Source organism: Adiantum capillus-veneris, chromosome 9 (genome assembly GCF_014529385.1).
Source record: "Adiantum capillus-veneris isolate H3 chromosome 9, ASM1452938v2, whole genome shotgun sequence".
NCBI classification, from domain to species: Eukaryota; Viridiplantae; Streptophyta; class Polypodiopsida; order Polypodiales; family Pteridaceae; genus Adiantum; species Adiantum capillus-veneris.
In genome coordinates this window covers 137,164,531-137,184,556 of record NC_140939.1, presented here as the reverse complement: position 1 = coordinate 137,184,556, position 20,026 = coordinate 137,164,531, and the positions used below count along the sequence as shown (strand labels likewise).

General features: G+C 45.4%; 1 protein-coding gene across 2 annotated transcripts in view; it reads left to right on the top strand.

Annotated features, from left to right (window-relative positions):
* LOC147451236 (superoxide dismutase [Fe] 1, chloroplastic-like) overlaps positions 1-19,497 on the top strand; it is a 65,840-nt gene extending 46,343 nt beyond the window's left edge. For both annotated transcript variants that reach the window (XM_086520196.1, XM_086520195.1), the window contains exons 4-8: positions 17,837-18,008; positions 18,085-18,179; positions 18,816-18,842; positions 18,942-18,965; positions 19,057-19,497. In XM_086520196.1, the coding sequence (XP_086376322.1) occupies positions 17,837-18,008; positions 18,085-18,179; positions 18,816-18,842; positions 18,942-18,965; positions 19,057-19,197 (459 nt within the window). In that variant the 3' untranslated portion in view covers positions 19,198-19,497. The remainder of the gene's footprint in view (positions 1-17,836; positions 18,009-18,084; positions 18,180-18,815; positions 18,843-18,941; positions 18,966-19,056) is intronic.
* The last annotated feature ends 529 nt before the right edge of the window (positions 19,498-20,026 follow it).

Genomic DNA, 20,026 nt, shown 5'->3' with positions numbered 1-20,026 from the left:
GGATACAAAAATATGAAATCAGATAGTTCTTGATTTGACGCTCGAGCTAGTTGATTACAAAGAGAACTTGGATTTCCACATCATGCGCCTGGACATAGCAGATGTTATTTTAGGAATTCCATGGTTTTACGATAAACAAGACATGTTGTATATAGATTATATACATCACTCTCTTGTTTTTGTAAAACAGGACATGCCTCATGTATCTGTTTCGCTTTGTAATCAAAATTCTGTAAATAATGGTTTTGCAATACCAATTGTTATTGCTTTGGAAATGTTTAAGGATACGAAGTCTTCTGATCTTGACTTTTATCAGTGTATACCATCTGTATGGTTTGATTCATTAGTGCTTGGTACTTTTGTCACTGAATTTCGTAAAAATGTTTCACGTTCTTCTGTTGAATTTTGGGATTCTAACAAGTCCAACCTTATCTGAGAAATCATGACTAATTTCAAGGATGTTTTTTTTGATGATCTGCCTCCTAGCTTACCGTCTTAGAGGGGAGTAGATCATGCCATTGAACTGGTGGCTGACAGTCAGCCTGTCTCGAAGCAATCCTATCGGTTTAGTAAAACCAAAGAGGACGAGATTCAACAACAACTAAAGGATTATCTCGACAGGGGTTTTGTTCGGCCAAGTAAATCCCCGTGGAGAGCGCCAATGTTACTTTCTTGAAAGAAGATAACGCTATGCGCTTTTGCGTGGATTACAAAGGGTTGAATAAGCTCACTGTCAAGAATAAGTTATTCTCCTATGTATGGACGATATGATAGATCGATTCCATGGAGCGCTGTATTTTATGAAGATAGACCTGCGATCAGGCTATCATCAAATACGAATCAATCTGGAGGATGTTTCTAAAACATGCCGCGTTATGGTCACTATGAATTTTTGGTCTTGCCTTTTGGTTTGACCAACGCTTCAGCTACGTTTCAGCAGATGATGAATGATCTACTGAGGCCGTTTCTAGGCAACTTCGTAGTTGTATTTCTAGAGGACATCTTGATTTACAGCCGGAGTTTGTCTAAGCATTTGGTGCATATACGCGCTGTTCTCGAGGTACTGAGAACTGAGAAGCTTTATGTTAAAGCTTCTAAGTGCAAATTATTTAAGAAAGAGCTTCTCTATTGGGGTCATATCATTACTCGCGATGGAATTTTCGTCGACCCTGAAAAATTGGATAACGTGCGAAACTCGCCCATTCTGAAGAATGTGCGCCAAGTGAAGTCCTTTCTAAGCTTTATAGGATTCTTTCGCAAATTTATCTAGGATTACTCTAGAGTTGTTGCTCTTCTGATGCAACTTTTAAAAGGAGGGGTGAAAGGACCGAAGACTTCGGGTCCTCACCGTAAAGATAATTCCCTTATCGTCTGGAATGAATGTCTCGATGAGATCTTCAAGACACTAAAGCACTTGGTGACTACTACGCCAATATTGCATATTGTGGATCCTAGCAAGCCGTTTGTAGTTGAAACGGATGCTACTGATTATGTGATTGGTGCAACATTGTATTAGGATGGATGTCTTGTTGGGTTTGAAAGTAAGAAACTTTTTGACGTTAAGATGCGTTATACAACATATGAAAAGAGCTTTACGCCGTAGTCCTCGCTTTGAGGAAGTGGCTGCACTATTTATATGGCTCTACTTTTATTGCACGGATAGACCATCACTCCTTGCGCTATGTCTGTGATCATGTAAGGTGCAACAGAAGTGAATGTTGAACTTTGCTCAAGATGAGTGCTTTGAACTGTGCTCAAGGGTTCCTTTTAATTACGGAAGGGAGAGCCTTTTGTTCCTTTAATGAGAGAGTGCAAATGATCACAAAACAAAGTGGCAAACGTTGTGAATGAAGGTGCTGAGACTGAGAGATAGAGAGAGAAGAATACGACACCAGAATGTTGTCAAACCCTCCTTCGAAGGCCCCACTCTCTATGGCGAGAGCGGTCTACTATTGATTGTACAAATCTCTACAATGCAACGGACTTGCGGACGATGAGGACGATGACAGGACGGGCTGAAATCTGCAAATCTTTATCTGCTGAATTTTGACTCTATGTCGATGATGACGGCGGCGATGACGACACGACGACGATGCGCTGAAAATGCAGATGCTGAAATCTGCGTTTTCCGGGCTGAATCTGCAAACTCTGACTGATTTGACTGTGCGGCGAGGATCTGCTGCGGGAAGGTGAGGTCTGCGAGGTTTGGGGGCTGTTCTACGGAGACTAACTGCTGAAAAACTGTAAACACTGATCTATATGCTGGTTCTGTCTCATAGAGAAAGTGCAAAACACTGAGGCTGAATTGCTGTCCAAAAACGCTAGGCTGATTTGGGGTCCTGATGCAAAAATGCTAGGTGATCTGCTGAGTGCTACTGTCGCCAGGTTGATCTGCAAGTTGTAAAACGCTGGGCTGATCTGTACTTGACAAAAACGCTGGTTCTATTGGCTGAAAACTCTATGTTGACTGCGGGGAGGTCTTGCCGAGAAGGTGCACTGTTGAACATAAGGTTCCTGCTGCCTCTTCTACCAGTAGTGCTAGTGCTGGGTTTTCTTATATACTTGCTTGTCAAATTGCCCTACCCAGTTTTCCAACAAAAGTCACTTAATAATAATAAGTGAAAAATGGCTAAAATAAGAAAAATATGTTTTCTGCACTGTAAAATGCTCCTGATGGAATTTGATGGAAATGCTGATGATCATGCTGTGTGCAACCAGAGGATATGCAACTACTCTAAGTGCCTGGACATGCACGGTCTGCGAACAGACTCACAAATGTGCCAGAACACTTCCTAAGCTAACTGAACTGAACCCCTGTCATGAAGTAGCACCCCTCTCATGAAGTAGCTTGTCCACGTACACATGGGGTTAGATGTGCACGTGACATCCCCTCCTCTTCAAAGTGAGGTACTGGTAACGAACTGTATGGCGTCGAGGGAGATCGCCAACAACGTCTGGAATCCTAGAAAGGACTCTTCGCCGGCCCACTCTGATGCGTGGGTCATGTGATACTTGAACTTCATAAAGGTCTGCAACGCTTGCTTCATTGGGCCGCGTTGAAAGCGACACAAAATCATCCGTGGCTCCTTCAATGCTTCAACTTCGTCTATAGTCATGCGTCTACCTTCTTCAAGAATCTCCGAGGATGAAAATTGATGAAATCACTTTCAACACAAAAACATGAACATACCCATTCCATGTAAAGTGACTGGAAAAATTCTAGTCTTCTTTAAAGACTGTGCATGCAATGTAGATGAACACAGAGACGGAGTGCCAAACCGTTCATCAAACATAAGCAAACAATGGGGTCGAATCTTGACTTTCTGATCTAAATCAATCAACTGTGGCAAATCACAATGGAAATGCCGATGGTTGATGCTCAATCTTTCTTGTGCTCTTTTGGATACTGTGTCATGCCAAGGAAGAGAGGTGGGAATGTGAATTCCTTGAATGCAAACATTTCATCTTTTCATGAGTAATCTGTATACATCCGTGCTCATTCATGAGTGAATCATGTTCATCGTACAATATGTCATGCCTATGAAAAGGGGTCACATAAAGACGGTGACTAAAATACAGGAAACCGTCACGAATGAAACACTTCAACAATGCGTGCTGACTAATCATGCGCATACATAATACTTACTGTAGGGGTTCTTGGAAACTCGACTCGAGAGCCAAGATCGGTTCTTCGTGATTGATCGAATCTGCGATGAGGTTAGCTTCACTAGAAAAAGCATCAACTAAACCATTATCCTTGTGAACAATCACAACATTATCAGGCAAATCATCATGCTCGTGAATAATCACATCTTGATCATGCAAATCATGTGTGTTGTGCTTTGGAAAAGACAAGACTGAGAGAGTCTCCTTCTCCTGATTCTTTTCAAGCTTCGCCTGTACATTAGAAATGAGAGATGAAGAATGAACAACTTGCTCCCTACGAATGACAATGGGAGAGTCTCTTTTGGCATTGAAAGTGAACGTATTTTCCGCCCAATCAATAAGATGGTTATGCTCACAAAACCATCGAATGCCCAAAAGCATATCACATCTTGAAAGAGGAGAGACTGTAAATTTTCTGCGGAAGGACGCTTGTTGGACAGTGAACAAAACATCAAGGCACTCTTGCGTGATGAGAGAGTCCATACCGGGAGCGAAGCCCGACACCTCGAAAGGAGATGTCTTGCTAACCTCCAAGCGGGCTCTTTCGACAAGCGACACTAATCACATCATCCATACTGCTTGGGTCAAAGAATATGACAAAACGTTGACCCTTCACATGACCATAACACTTAATTAGAGACTCATCAATGGGAGGATCATGAGAAACTTGGGTCACACTCGTGTTCTCATTTATTGCATTGACAGAGGAAGTGGGTCTTGTGGATTCTTTAGATTCATTAGAGTCTAGCTTAGGACATGTTCTTTTTATGTTACCCTTGATGTGACAATGATAACAACGACCTTCCTTAGAATAAATGCTTTGTTCTTCCGACGTGATGTATCCTCCTAAAATTCCTTGTTCTGCCTTTTCATTGGAGTGAGCTTAGGTTTAGCAATTGTGTTTGCTTTACCCTTAGGTTCATTTGGAGAGTTCTTTTCTGAGAGACTAGAGGAAGATTGGTTAGAAGAGTTACCATTCTTACCGTTCTTACCGTTCTGAGGGTTCTAAGAAGTCTGAGTAGTACTTGGGGAAGTCTTGTTTTCCTTAGGCTTTCCCTTGTTGTGCTTCATCTCTTGGGAGAGAGCAATTGCTACCGCCTTGTTGAGATCCACGGGGTTGAAGGCTTCTACATCAAACTTGATATATTCGTCCAACCCAAAAAGAAAAGCCTCTTTGCGCTCATCATCCGATTTGCGTAATTGGGTGCCGAGCTGCAAAACACGGTTAGAAAAAGACATGACTTGCATATCATTCTTCTTGAGATTGCGCCAATCCTCTTTCAACCGCGCTAGGTACTTTCAATCGCGCTAGGTACTGTGGAGGCATAAACCGCGCTTTGAGCTTGTCTTGGAAGTCAGCCCAATTGAAGAAAAGGGACGCGTCTTCGTTGGTTGCCTCTAGGTGCGCGGCCAACTGTGCCTCTGGCCATGCGTGGTACCAATTAATGGCATCACCGGCAAGGTACATGGTTGCCATAAGAACCTTGCTATGCCCTGTCTTCTTTAGTTGTTGCAAAATAAGCATTAAATTGATGCAACCAAGAACGAATAACACTAGCATCCATCTTACCGTCATACTTACTAAATGTCAACTTCTCGCTGACGGGGTTGTTGGAGTCCGAATCTCGGCTTGCGCCACTTGATGAACCACCAACATCTTTGGCCGGCTCGGGTTTCGAGGTGAGAACCTGTCGGACCAACTCTTGCATGTGTTGGTCTCTCTGCGCCTCACGCTCTGACTTCAAGGCCGCGCGTCTCTCTTCGGCCGCCAAGCGCGCTTGCTCACGCTCACGCTCAATAGCTGCCTTTCTTTCTGCTTTTCTTTCTTTTTGTTCCTCGGCCGCCAAGCGCGCTTGTGCATGCTCGTGAATCCAAGGATGCGTGCCTGTCTTGGCGCTCACGCTCCAAGGCAACGCGTTCCACTCCTTGGTGTAGCATCATGTCCATCATCGACTTGACGAAAGCCTCCATAGGATTTGGTGCACTCCTTGGCGTAGATGGGGAAGGGGGAGGGTCAGAAAAACCTCCTGGTGGGGAAAATTCTTCTTCGCCACTGCCATGCTCATCACCTCCATGCGAAGTAGCTTCGGGTAATGACCATACACTGAAGTCTTGGGTTCTGAAATTCACGAGGAACTTGGGTTCTTGGGTTTGTGGGTTCTTGAGTTCTTGAGGTTCTTGAGGGTCTTGAGTTCTCGAGGTTCTTCTTTAGCTTGCAATCTGTGTTAGAGAAGGATCTTCTCTTACCCGAGCTCTACTCTTCCCTGCGGGTGCACCCATTGGCGGCCTTGCGCTCACACCAAGGTTGCTTTTTCCCACCTCACGTCGATTGGCCGACCTCTAAGTGCACGGTCCGCTCTCAATGAGTGAAAAGAGAAACAAGGGGAGGCTGGATAAGCCCTTCTTTCTTGGGTTTCCTGTCACTCTTCAAAAACACGATGAGGAATCGACACGCCCAAGAGGACTTGGGTTACGTGCGACCGCAACAAGCAAAAAAAAAAAAAAGTGGTTCTTTCCTTGAGTTATACAAAACACTGCCAAAGCTCTGATACCAATGTAAGGTGCAGCGGAAGTGAATGTTTAACTTTGCTCAAGGTGAGTGCTCCGAACTGTGCTCAGGGGTTCCTTTTAATTACGGAAGGGAGAGCCTTCCGTTCCTTTAATTAGAGAGTGCAAATGATTACAAAACAAAGTGGCAAACACTTTGAATGAAGGTGCTAAGACTGAGAGATAGAGAGAGAAGAATACGCCACCAGAATGTTGTCAAACCCTCCTGCGAAGACCCCACTCTCTATGGCGAGAGCGGTCTACTATTGATTGCACAAATCTCTACAATGCAATGGACTCGACGACGATGTTGACGACGATGAGGACGACGACGACGAGACGGGCTGAAATCTGCAAATCTTCATCTGTTGAATTCTGACTATATGTCGATGACGACGGCGGTGATGACGACCCGACGACGATGCGCTGAAAACGCAGATCCTGAAATCTGCGTTTTTCGGGCTGAATCTGCAAACTCTTGCTGATCTGACCGTGCGGCGAGCATCTGCTGCGGGAAGGTGAGATCTGTGAGGTTTGGGGGCTGTTCTGCGGAGACTAACTGCTGAAAAATGAAAACGCTGATCTATATGTTGGTTCTGTCTCGCAGAGAAACTGCAAAACGCTGAGGCTGAATTGCTGTCCAAAAGTGCTAGGCTGATTTGGAGTCCTGATGCAAAAACGCTAGGTGATCTGCTGAGTGTTGTTGTCGCCAGGTTGATCTGCAAGTTGAAAAACGTTGGGCTGATCTGTACTTGAGAAAAACGCTGGTTCTATTGGCTGAAAACACTATGTTGACTGCCGGGGGTCTTGCCGAGGTGCACTGTTGAACACAAGGTTCCTGCTGCCTCTTCTGCCAGAAAGTGCTAGTGTTGGGTTTTCTTATTTACTTGCTTGTCAAATTGCCCTACCCAGTTTCCCAACAAAAGTCAATAATAATAAGTGAAAAATGGCTAAAATAGGGAAAATAGGTTTTCTGCACTTTAAAATGCTCGTGATGGAATCTGATGGAAATGCTAATGATCATGCTGTGTGCAACCAGAGGATATGCAACTACTCTAAGTGCCTGGACATGCACGGTCTGCGATTAGACTCACAAATGTGCCAGAACACTTCCTAAGCTAATTGAACCCCTGTCATGAAGTAGCTTGTCCACGTAGACATAGGATTAGATGTGCACGACGCCACTGCACGTGACAGATCAGGGTGATCTCAGAGGGCAAAAGGCTAGATAAGTTGAGCTTATGCAAGAGTTTGACTTTGAGATTTGTTACAAAAAAGGATCCAGCAATCGAGTTGCTAACGCACTCATGTTGATTCGTGAAGTTAATGCCTTGTCTATGGCTGAGATCTCTCTCTCTCTCTCTCTCTCTCTCTCTCTCTCTCTCTCTCTCTCTCTCTCTCTCTCTTTGAGCTATGTCGTTCCAATAGCTATTTTGACAAGATATGGGACGAGGTCGAAGTAGGGCGCGACTCGTGCACAGGCTTGGGTGATGCAGAGACCCAAGTGAGTCGTGCTGGAGAAATGAGACAAAGACAATATTCCATTTGAGGTGGACTATAGTTTAAGAATGGAAAGGTCTGTGCGCCGGAAATCGATGAGATTCGACAACATATTGTTTTCGAATGTCACGACGTTCTCAACGCTGGGCACCCAGGCATCCAAAGAACTTTAGCATTGGTCAAACGATATTTCTATTGGCCAAGGATGCGCTCTTACATTGTCACATGACACATCCAACCCTATGTGTCCGTGGACAAGCTACAACATGATTAGGGTTCAATCAATCCAGTCAAGTCTAGATTAGCAGTGATCTGGCACTTTTGTGAGTCTATTCGTAGACCGTGCATGCCCAGTCACTTAACATAGATGCATATCCTCTGGTTGCACACAACATGATCATCAGAATTCCCATCAGAATCCATTAGAATCATTTATGGGAATTTTCCAGTGCATTTAGCTTATGTTACCTATTTTTGACATTTTTCACTTATTATTTTTGAGTGACTTTCCAACAAAAGTAGGTAGGGCAATTTTGCTAAGTTAATATATAAGCAAACCCAAGTTAGCACTTTCTGGCAGAAGAGGCAGCAGGAGCACCTTGCTCAACAGGCAACTTCTCAGCAAAACCTTGGTGGATTCCCTCCAAGCAAGATTGCAAGCCTTGGTGTTTCCTCCAAGCAGCAGCTTCCTATCCCTAGCGTTTTCAACAGCATTCATCGCCGAAAAGTCAACCCTTGGCGTTTTTGCATCAGATCGTCGTCAGAAAGACCAGCACATGCTTGGCGTTTTTCACATGCCCTGCATTTTGGAAATGCAAGATCAGCTAGCGTTTTTTGGTCAACCTCAGTCTCTAGCGTTTTGGATTTCAGCAATAGAAGACTCGCAGATTTAGCCCACAAGAAGTAGCAGATTTCAGTCCATAGCGTTTTTGGACAGCAGTAGAAAGATTGCAGATTTCAGCCCTTAGGTGGACTTCGTCATCACCGTCGTCATCGTCGACATAGCCTAGACTTGCATTAGTCTCATGCATTCCATTTGTACCAGATTGTGCAATCATAAGTAGACCATTCTTGCCGACGAGAGTGGGGCCTTCGGAGGAGGGTTTTACAACGTCTCTGGTGTCGTATCTCTCTTCTCTCTATCTCTCAGTCTCATACACTCGCACGCATAGTGTCCATTCACTTTGTTTGTGTTCATTAAGAACGGAAGGCTCTACCTTGCATAAGAACAAAAGGAACCCTTGAGCACAGTTCGGAGCACTCATCTTGAGCAAAGCGCAAACATTCATTCCGCTGCACCTAACATTGGTATCAGAGCTATGGCAGTGTTTTGTATCACTTAAGGAAAGAACCACAAGAATCACAATAATTTTTTTTGCTTGTTGCGGTCGCACGAACCCAAGTTCGCTTGGGCGTGTCGATTCCTAATCATGTTTTTGAAGAGTGACAGGAATCCCAAGAAAGACGGGCTTGTCCAGCCTCCCCTTGTGTCTCTTTTCACTCATTGAGAGCGGACTGTGCACTTAGCGGCCGGCCAATCGACGTGAGGTGGGAAAAAGTAACCTTGGTGTGAGGGCAAGGTCGCTAAGGGGTGCGCCCGTAGAAAGGAGTAGAACTCGGGTGAAGAGAAGATCCTTCTCAAACACGGTTTGCAAGCGAAAGAAAACCTCAAGAACCTCAAGAACCAAGACCCCCAAGAACCCAAGAACCTCAAGACCCTCAAGAACCCAAGACCCGCAAGAACCTAAGTTCCTCGTGAACTTAAGAACCCAAGACCACAAGAACCCACGACTTCAGAATGGTCATCACTCGAAGCCGAATGGATACTTCACTTAGAGGTGATGAGCATGAGAGAGGCGAAGAAGAATTTTCCTCACCAGGAGGTTTTTCCGACCCTCCCCCTTCCCCATCTACGCCAAGGATTGCACTAACTCCTATGGAGGAGTTGGACCAGATGTTTATGGAAAGGAAGTTAGAACGCGAAGCAAGAAGAGCAGAAATTGAGCGCGAACACCAAGAAAGAATGTTAGCCATAGCGCGTGAGCGCGAGCAAGCACGCTTGGAAGCCAAAGAACGACAAGCCAAATTGGATCGTGGGCGCGCAGAAAGACAAGCAGAGAACAAAGCAATACAAGAACAGAGCGATCGACAAAACAAAGAGTTCTGGCGACTCTATTCTCAAGTTTAGGCACAGATGCAAGATATTTGGGGGAAGGAGACTCTCTCAGTCTCTTCTTCTCCAAAGCATGACACACAGGATTTGCATGATTATGAGAAGCATGATGATGATTTGATTGACAATGATAAGCATGGTGATTTGGATGTTAACGATGATGAGCATGATGATTTGCATGATCAAGATGTGATTTCTCACAAGCATGATGATTTGCATGATCAAGATGTGATTTCTCACGAGCATGATGAGTTGCATGAAGGTGATGTGATTGTTCACAAGGATGATGTGTTAGTGGATGCTTTTTCTAGCGAAGCTAACCTCGTTGTAGATTCGATCAATCACGAAGAACCGATCTTGACTTTCGAGTCGAGGTCCAAAGAACCCCCATAGGACGATTTGATCATTTAGGAAGAACCGATCTTGGCTCTCGAGCCTAGGTCCAAGGAACCCTCACAGGAAGTATTATGTGTTCGCATGCTTGATACGCACGCATTGTACGAGTGTTTCATTCGTGATCGTTTCTTGTATTTTAGTCAACGTCTTTATGTGATCCCTTTTCCTAGGCATGACATATTGTACGTTGAGCACCTTTCACTCATGAATGAGCACGAATGTATGCGGATTTTTCATGAAAAGCTGAAAAGTTTGTATGTAAGGAAGTCACATTCCATGTCTCTTCCTTGGCACGACACATTCGTAGAAAGAGCACATGAAAGTATGAGCACCAAGCATGGGCATTTCCGTTGTGAATTGCCACAGTTGATTGCTCTAGATCATAAGAGAAAGATTCGATCTCATTGTTTGCGTATATGTGGTGAACTGTTTGGCATTCCATCTCTTTGTTCATCTACATTGCATGCACAGTCTTTGAGGAACCACTCACTTTACATGGAATGGGTATGTTCATGTTTTTGTGTTGGAAGTGGTTTCAGGAATTTTCAGCCATGGAGATTCTTGAAGATGGAAGAAGCACGACTCTATACGAAGTTGAAGCATTGAAGGAGCCACAAAAGACTTTGTGTCGCTTTCGGCGCGGCCCAAAACCCTGATCATGCTCTGGCTTGTCCACGGACACATAGGGTTGGATGTGTCACGTGACATCCCCTTCTTTTCAAAGTGAGGTACTGGTACCGAACTGTATGGCGTCGAGGGAGATCGCCAACAACATCCGGAATCTTGTAAGGGACTCTTCGCCAGCCCACTCTGATGTGTGGGTCGTGCGGTACTTGAACTTCATAAAGGTCTGTAATGCATAGATGCATATCCTTTGGTTGCACACAGCATGATCATCAGAATTCCCATCAGAATCCATTAGAATCAGTTAAGGGAATTTTCCAGTGCATTTAGCCTATGTTACCTATTTTTGACATTTTTCACTTATTATTTCTGAGTGACTTTCCAACAAAAGTAGGTAGGGCAATTTTGCTAAGTTAATATATAAGCAAACCCAAGTTAGCACTTTCTGGCAGAAGAGGCAGGAGGAGCACCTTGCTCAACAGGCAACTTCGCAGCAGAACCTTGGTGGATTCCCTCCAAGCAAGATCCCAAGCCTTTGGCGTTTTCTCCAAGCAGCAGCTTCCTATCCCTAGCGTTTTCAACAACATTCATCGCCGGAAAGTCAACCCTTGGCGTTTTTGCATCAGATCGTCTCCGGAAAGACCAGCACGTGCCTGGCGTTTTTCACATGCCCTTCGTTTTTGGAAATGCAAGATTAGCTAGCGTTTTTTGGTCAACCTCAAGCTCTAGCGTTTTGGATTTCAGCAATAGAAGACTTGCAGATTTAGCCCACAAGAAATAGCAGATTTCAGCCCATAGCGTTTTTGGATAGCAGTAGAAAGATTGCAGATTTCAGCCCTTAGGTCGACTTCGTCATCACCGTCATCATCGTCGACATAGCCTAGACTTGTATCAGTCTCATGCATTCCATTTGTACCAGATTGTGCAATCATAAGTAGACCACTCTCGCCGACGAGAGTGGGGCGTTCAGAGGAGGGTTTTACAACGTCTCTGGTGTCGTATCTCTCTTCTCTCTATCTCTCAGTCTCATACACTTGCACGCACAGTGTCCATTCACTTTGTTTGTGTACATAGCATTCTCTCATTAAGAACGGAAGGCTCTACCTTGCATAAGAACAAAAGGAACCCTTGAGCACAGTTCGGAGCACTCATCTTGAGCAAAGCGCAAACATTCATTCCGCTGCACCTTACATATATAGAGTGCTATGTGAAGAGATGCACTTAGTGTCAGGTCAATAAGGCAAAGCGCCTTAGGAAAGCTGACTTGCTACATCCATTGAAAATCCTTGAGTTTCATTTCTGCAGCAGTCCAATACGAGCTATGGAGGTGCTGCTTGGTCGCTTCTCAAGCTCGCGCTCATCAACGGCTCAGTAGCAAGAACAAATCGTTTTGTTTTCATAATACCTCATGTTTGGACGCCCAAGGGGTAGCCCTAAGGCCATCCCAAGAGCACCCTCCCACCATCGCTTGCGAGCTCGTGTGGTGATGCGTACTTAGTTAAACGGAAGGGTCAATCTGAAAGGTTTGCTACTTGGGAATCAGTTAGAGCCTTGAAAGCTGAGCATGCCCACTTTATTGATGAGTACATCAAACGTTCTTAAGGGGGAAGTATGTTATGCCCCACTCACATAAGAGGGGATCTGGTCTAAGACACTGTCGGGATGGGCGTCCGGTGTCTGGGCGGATGTAGTGTAAATCCGGCCAGTGTGGTCGGTCACTATTATAAAAGGGAGGCCAAGGCCTCATTTGTAGTTATTGACCCCCATTGACAGAGTGCCAGTGGTTAACCCACGAGGCTGAGAGTACGCGAGGTCACATCGAGGAGGTGAGGTCGGGTGGTATGGGACGCTCGGTCTTACAGGTGCACGCTTACGACCTTGGACGCTGGCCCCAACACGGGGGTGCTATCGGATGGTGGCTATGGTCGGGTGGTTCGTCTGACGCGTGTTCATAGGCGGTCCGTGTAGCCAAGAGATCCTTTCCACTTGTTCATTTTAGCCTTCGAAGGTGACCAACAATGGTGTGCGCATGGCGGGGACCCACAATCTCAAAGAACTCACTAGTAACTCTGTCGCCCACCCGAGTCCACTAAGATGCCTAACAAAGAAAGGCAAACTCGTGGCGTCGCTCCTTGATGGTGATCAACTCTTTCCGAGCTTGCCGCATTTGCTTTTGCATCCGCTGCAAGGAGGCAATGCTGCGTCGGAGTCGCTTCTCGTTCTCTCTGGTCACAACCAAACGAGCTGTAGACTCTTGGAGGAAGAAACAATTAAGCTCCACAAGGCCATTGGCCGCTCTAGCAGTAGGGTCCCCTTGCGTGTCCAAACTCTTTGTCCACAACATGCTCTCTGAGCTCTGCATCCAACAGAATCCTCTCTGAGATGCGGAACATGACAGTGCCACTCCTCTGTCTGTCTGACACAATAAGAATCATTGGTACATGATCGGAAAAAGTAGTCCCTGCCAAAATGCACACTGATTTGCCCATGTCACAAATGTGGCCACTAGCATAGAAACGATCTATCCTGGATAGATTCACGTCCCCCTATTCTACGGTCAGGACCGAGGGAACGAGAAGCTATCTGAGGACCGTATAAAGCCTGCATGCTACCATACATACGAAATCCTCATAGTCATACATAGGCGCTTCCAAACAGCTAACTCAACCTCGTGAAAAGTAGTACGACTGCCTCCAATCCTATTTGAGGGGTCCTCCAACATGTTGAAGGCCCCCCAATGCACCAGTGCTCTGCATGAGGCAGGGATTCCACAAATGTGTGACCCAAACTCAGCCCGTGCACTCACATGGTGGGGTGCATAAATGTTCAAGATGCTCACAAGGCTACCTTGAACCTGTATGGTGACCCATTGGGCCGTGGGTGGCATAATAATACCTCTGCCCACAAGGGGCTTGCTATCGTGAGTCCACAATGGTGATACATACACCTCCCTGAATGCCACCGGGGCCAAAAGCAACTGACCAAAATGTCTCATACCTACCTCGTAGAATGTGTCCACATCGTCGAATGCGGCTCTCACACAGATGATACTCCTGTAGCATAAGAATATCAATAGGTCCACCCATAAGGCATCTCTGGAGCTGCTGTCTCAAACGACTCCGATGACATACAAACTGTGGTCCTCCAAGGCCTTGGATATTCCATGAGACAATCTTCATGGAGTCCGTGAGAGAAAACAGATGCTGCTAGAGCATCCAGGCAAGCAATCTTCGAGGCTGGCTTGGATGGGGAGTAATCCACATCCGAAGACCTCGAGACAAACGAGTCTGCATCACATGCCCCACAAAGGCCCAAAATGACTGTGCAGTTCTCTGAGCCACATCCTTTGCCCAAGAGTCCTCATGAGTGTATACATAGCAAGGGGAGAACTGCGCATCTGCAATTAAGTGAACAATAATGTGTTTGCAGCCTGTGACATCGTGCAAAGTCATTGTGAACTTGGTAACGGCCATAGGGTCTGCACCAAATCAATGATCTCAAGGTCCCCCATGTGATGGGAGAACTCAATGGCCTGAGTTTGGAGCCAACCAAGTGTAGGTCCAATTCTGTTGGTCCCGACCACAAAGTGGAAAGAGCATCCCAATGTAGAGTCTAGAGCATATGTACTACGTGCCGCATGAAAGAGGACATGAATCCAAAAGCAAGCCGCCTCTTGGTCAGCATGGAGGTCGCCAAAGAAGCGAGTGAAGGCGTAGCTAACGAGGTCCCACTGCCTGCTGATGTCAAAGCTGGAGAGGCCCCTTGGAATAGCCCAAAAGGCTAGAGTTCTCAACCATGAGGGGAGGTCGAAGGAAGGGCTGCCTCTCCTGAACCAACTTACTCGCAACAAAAGAGCTGCCCAAGGGGTAGCGCGCAACAGGAATGGGCTCAGACCCATCGACATGAGGAGAGAGAGGGGGGTTGAAGGTGGTGAGGTGGGGATGGGGGATGTCGGGCGTGGGGAAAGAAGGGGGTGGGGCTGGAGGAGGTTGGGGGGGGGGGGGGGGGGGGGTGGTGTGTGGGGATGGGTTGGATCCTCCTGCCAAGAAGAGGTGGAGGGTGAGGGGTTTGATGCGGTCTCCTGTTGCAGAGGTCTGAAGCGGTTTCCTGTAGGAACCCACTCCTGGTGAGGCCTTCGCAAGATGGCCCATCTGTCTGCAAATGAAACACTGGTTCGAGAGGCCCAAATACTCCACTTTGTGTCTAATCCAACCACCACTCACCCAAGGCTGTAAAACCCATAGTTACCCGGAACGCGGAACGGGAATGGCGACGGGATCCCCGCGGAACGGGGGAACGGCTAGGGGTCCGGAACAGGAACGGCGCGGAACGGGAGGTTAAAAAACACCCAAATAGTGCATTTTTTAGCTCCTTGTGTTTAAATACAAGGAGTATTAGAGTGCTTTGACTCTAATACTCACAAAAAACTCGTTTTGAAGACCATTCAACCTTGCTATGACTAGATGAAGATGAGAGAGAGAGAGAGCTTGAGAGAGTGAGAGGGAGAGACTCGAGAGAGTGAGAGGGAGAGGGAGAGATTTGAGAGAGTGGGAGGGAGAGGAAGAGAGCTTGAAGGCTTGAAGCCTTGAGCCTTGAGAGAGTGAGTCTTGAGAGTGTGAGAGGGAGAGAGCTTGACCCTTGAGGATTAGCTTGTGGAGAGGAAGGGGGAGGGGGGTGCATTTTATGAGTCCTTGAGGCCTTGCACACTTCAAAAAGAAGCCCAAACATTTACTTCAATTCTTCCAATTTTTGCCAAATTTGTTTGTAGCCGTTGGTCGTTCCAGTGGCATTCCGGAACATTCCGGGGGCGTTTCGGAAGGGCCATTCCGGTTTGCACTGGCCACCTGGAACGTTAGACGTTCCGGAATGTTTCGGAACGTTCGGGAAGGGAACTGCCCCCCGGAACGCCGGAACGGGGGCTAGGGGGCGTTCCCCGGTAACTCTGGTAAAACCACCTTTGGAAGTGTAACAAGAACCACCCACAGAGTGGGTAACCCTGTAAGGCCACAAGGTAACCCTGCGGCCTTGGCCACAACTGATGCTGAAGTCATGGAACCAATCCTGGAAAGTAAGGGGAGATACTCCCGCTTCAAGCTTGGGAAGCAAACAGAGATTTGAAGATCTGCCTCTTCCTCAGGCACATCTGAAGTCAGGTCGAAGCCATGGTGTCATTGTGTGAAGTAACCTTGAGCCGCCTGAATGCCGAGTGGGCTCATTGATATCACTTTGGTTGCCATCTCTGGAGACTCAAACTCTATCTGGCAATAATCTCTCCGGAGAATGTGCACATCAATGATCTTGCCCACTTCGGTGAGGAGTCGGGCATGGAGCAGGTAGGTCCCAAACCTCGCGTCTGCTGGGCTGTGGCTTGAAGCCTTTCCACCTCCCATCAAGCTCGCTTGCTCTTTTGGTGAAGAAGCAAGTCAAAGGGTTGGCTCCGCAGTGTCGGACGAGGGTGCTTCAGTAGAGTACCTCTGAGGTGAAGCAGGGGCTGCCTTTCTGTGTCTACTGCTGAAAAAAGAAGGCGAGGACGGCAATGAAGACCACTTGTAGACTGAAATCTGCCCACAGATAGCGCGCGAGGGTGAAGGGAGGAAAGGGGCTCGAGGGGAGCTGAGGCGGGGTGAGGGCAATGCGAAACAGGGATAGGGGGCGGGCGGGCTGCACGAGGAGGGGGGGGGGGGGGGAGGAAGGGGAGGGGATGGGATGGCTCGGAGGAGCAGCAGCGAGCTCTCTCGCAATCACAAGGTGCCTTTTCCCTCAGGCTTACTTCTCTCTCTCTCTCTCTCTCTCTCTCTCTCTCTCTCTCTCTCAGATGAGATATTTCCTTCATTGTATGGTAGCAGGATTGACGTTGCGTATTCTATATTGATGCAGTACATGCTTTGCCAGGCCATTCAAGCAGAAGTTAAATTTCACATACCTCAAATAGTATGATATTTAGTATTAAGTTAATCAATGCTGTAATATGTGGTGCTCTTAAGGGACCATATTAGGAACTGTCTATGACTCATCAGCAATCCGGTAATTGGATGAGCTCTCGAAGCTCACACAAACACAAGAAATTCATATTGCAAGAGGTTACTCCTAGATAGAGGATTTGAGTAGCTGGGGAATGGTTTGTACCCATAGACACTTACTCAATTTATAGAGGAATTTGGAATATGCTCAAAATCATGCTTGTTCCTTTTATGGTTTGCTAAAAAGTACCGTTACTGCGCCTTGACTACCTCTAATACCTGAAGAAGCCTATTTTCTCAAATATAACATTGAGATAAATTGAAAAAAATATCAACACAGGTATTATGTAATTTGACTTTTCATGACGAATCTGATGCACTTTTCATGTTACGAAAATGAATAGATTTGCCCCATGCGCGCGCGCTCGCACACACACACAAAAAAAAACTCAATTACGTGTGTTTATTATGGTTCCTCTACCCTAGCAGGAGAGAATAAAGTGCAGCCAACAATTTCAGATCTACAATTATGTGCACAGTCGACTTCACTTGAGTTGGATCTGTATTTCTTGTTGGATATTAGAATGTGTTTTACGGCCTCTTTAAGTGTCTTAAAAGGAGCATCTTGAGAAATCGTCTTTTCTTAAGATTTCTGTGAAAAGGATTGTACTTCACGAAACATTTGGTTAGATTCATATTGTAAGCTGTTTGTATGTATTAATATGAACTGCTGGACCATATTCAGAACTTCAGCTGTTTATGCGTTTTTCATGCATAGTAGGATAGAAGGGCGTTAAAACACGCTCTAAAAGTCCGTTTCTGAGCCTGTTTTGTAGTCATTCAAGTTAACTGTCAAGTGTTATCTTTATTCTGTCAATGCGTGTATGACTTGAGACATGCTTTCGCTCCTGTTGGAATTTACGAGCCAGGTGCGAAGTGTTGTCGAACTAATTAAGAAGCTTGACTGCAGGTATGGAATCATGATTTTTTTTGGCAATCCATAAAGCCCGGAGGCGGCAAAAAGCCAAGTGGAGAAGTGCTTTACTTGCTTGAGAGAGATTTTGGATCCTTTGAAGCCTTTGTGGAAGCGTTGAAGGAAGCTGCAACCACACAATTTGGGTCTGGTTGGGCCTGGCTTGTGGGTAAGTGCATCGACGAGGGCTATGAATACTCATTGGATGGGAGCGCATTTTGATCATGCTTTGGCTATTGTTGCAGCGACAAAAACAGATCCTCTTAATGAAAACACATTTGGGAAACTTATGGTTGAGAAGACTTTCAATGCTGTAAACCCTCTCATTTTTGGACGCATTGTAAGCCTTTATTTTTTTATGTTGCTGCTTTAAATTATTTCTTTGAAAGTTGATAGTAAGACGATGTAGATGCTAACAGGCATCAGATCCATACATACACACATGCCTACATATCTACCTACCTACCCTTATATCAAACACATACATTAAGTACATACATAAATTACACTACATCATGTTTAAATTGTGTGCATGTATTGGTGTGGGGGAGCATATATTGTTGGTACCTAGCTCTACACCCCCTATTGGGCACTAACGGCATTAGTGGGGATGTCGTTGTATTTAGTCAATACTATGCACGATGGAGCTGATGGGTATCTTGTGGATGACTATCATGAGCACTTTTCTTAAAAGCTTAGTTTGAGCTTATCTTGGATTCATCTAGGCGCGCACGCGCACGCACAGGCGCGCACACACACACACACACACACACACACACACACACACACACACACACACACACAGTATTCGTTATGTAATGTCTGTCTATATTGAGTAATGCATAACTAATTTCAAAAAAACAGTCAAATCAACATACATATATCTCATTTATACTTGCTGATGTGCTGCTGCATTTCTGCTTCATGGGGCTTCATTATGTTCCAAGCTCTCATATTTTATTGTTTTGTTGGGCAGCCACTTTTAACCATTGATGTGTGGGAGGTAATCTCTACATATTATTTTGCTCTTGTGGGATGTTGCACACTTCAATAGTTTGTTGGGCTTTCTTGCTTTTATTGATCATTGTCTTTCTGTTTGCAGCATGCCTATTACCTTGACTTTCAAGTACGCGTTCTCTCTGATACTTGCTTTGTTGATAAGAAGCAAACACACCTATTGTTCTCATTATTATACACTTTTGAGTGTTTGTATGCAGAACAAAAGGCCTGATTATATCTCCACCTTCATCGATGAGCTTATCAATTGGGACATCGTCACTGCAAGGCTTGAGCGGGCAAAAGCGTTTATCAATTTCTACGACGTCATTGTTCCGGATGATCAAATCGAGTACATCTAGGAGGGGCTCCTCATGTCAGGTTATATCGGAAATTTGTACATACAAAGAGAAGAGGCATAGGTTTAGCATACTTATGTTAGGCGACATAGTAAGACCCACATAGTCACATGCAATGGATGAGAGGGCCAGCCAGTTGGAACAAATTTTGCAGAGTAAACAATGCATTTTCTTCTAATACAATGCATGCATATCATATTGCATTCACAAAATTTTGCGCCACAGTGCGGTTTTTTAATGACAATATTGAAGACTCTTGTCAGTGTAGCCAACTTGAGTAGCTTCTTACATTTCCTAGTGCAAGGTGTTATTCTACTCTACACTAAACTCCCAATCTACATCCCGCACAACATTTGCCAAATTGGCATTGGAAGAAGCATCTGCAATGGCTGCATTTGTCTGTTTATTACTGCAAGCCTCTTTAGCCTTAAACTTACGACATTGCTTAATGAGGTGATCATTTGTCTTACAGATTGGCATTTCAAGCTCTTGCCTTTAGTGCCATACATCTATGTCTCTTTTCTATTGTCTAAACTTGGGCAGAGTTTGAATGCTTGCAAATTTTGTGATTTCTCCCGATTCACAGTCAACCTGCACACACAATGAAGGTTTGAATACACATGGCTTGTAGGGAAGAATTTTGTTCATGTTATGCAATTATTTCTTGCCAAGAGTAATTGACATCTTACCAAAGACAATGCAATTAAACTTTGTCATAATGTTAAATTTCGTATTTATAGTTGGAAGGCATCATATTGGATCAATTCGAACTGTTGTAAAGGTTAGTTTTTTTTTTTTCTCGAACAAGGGAAGGAAAGCAATTACTGAATAA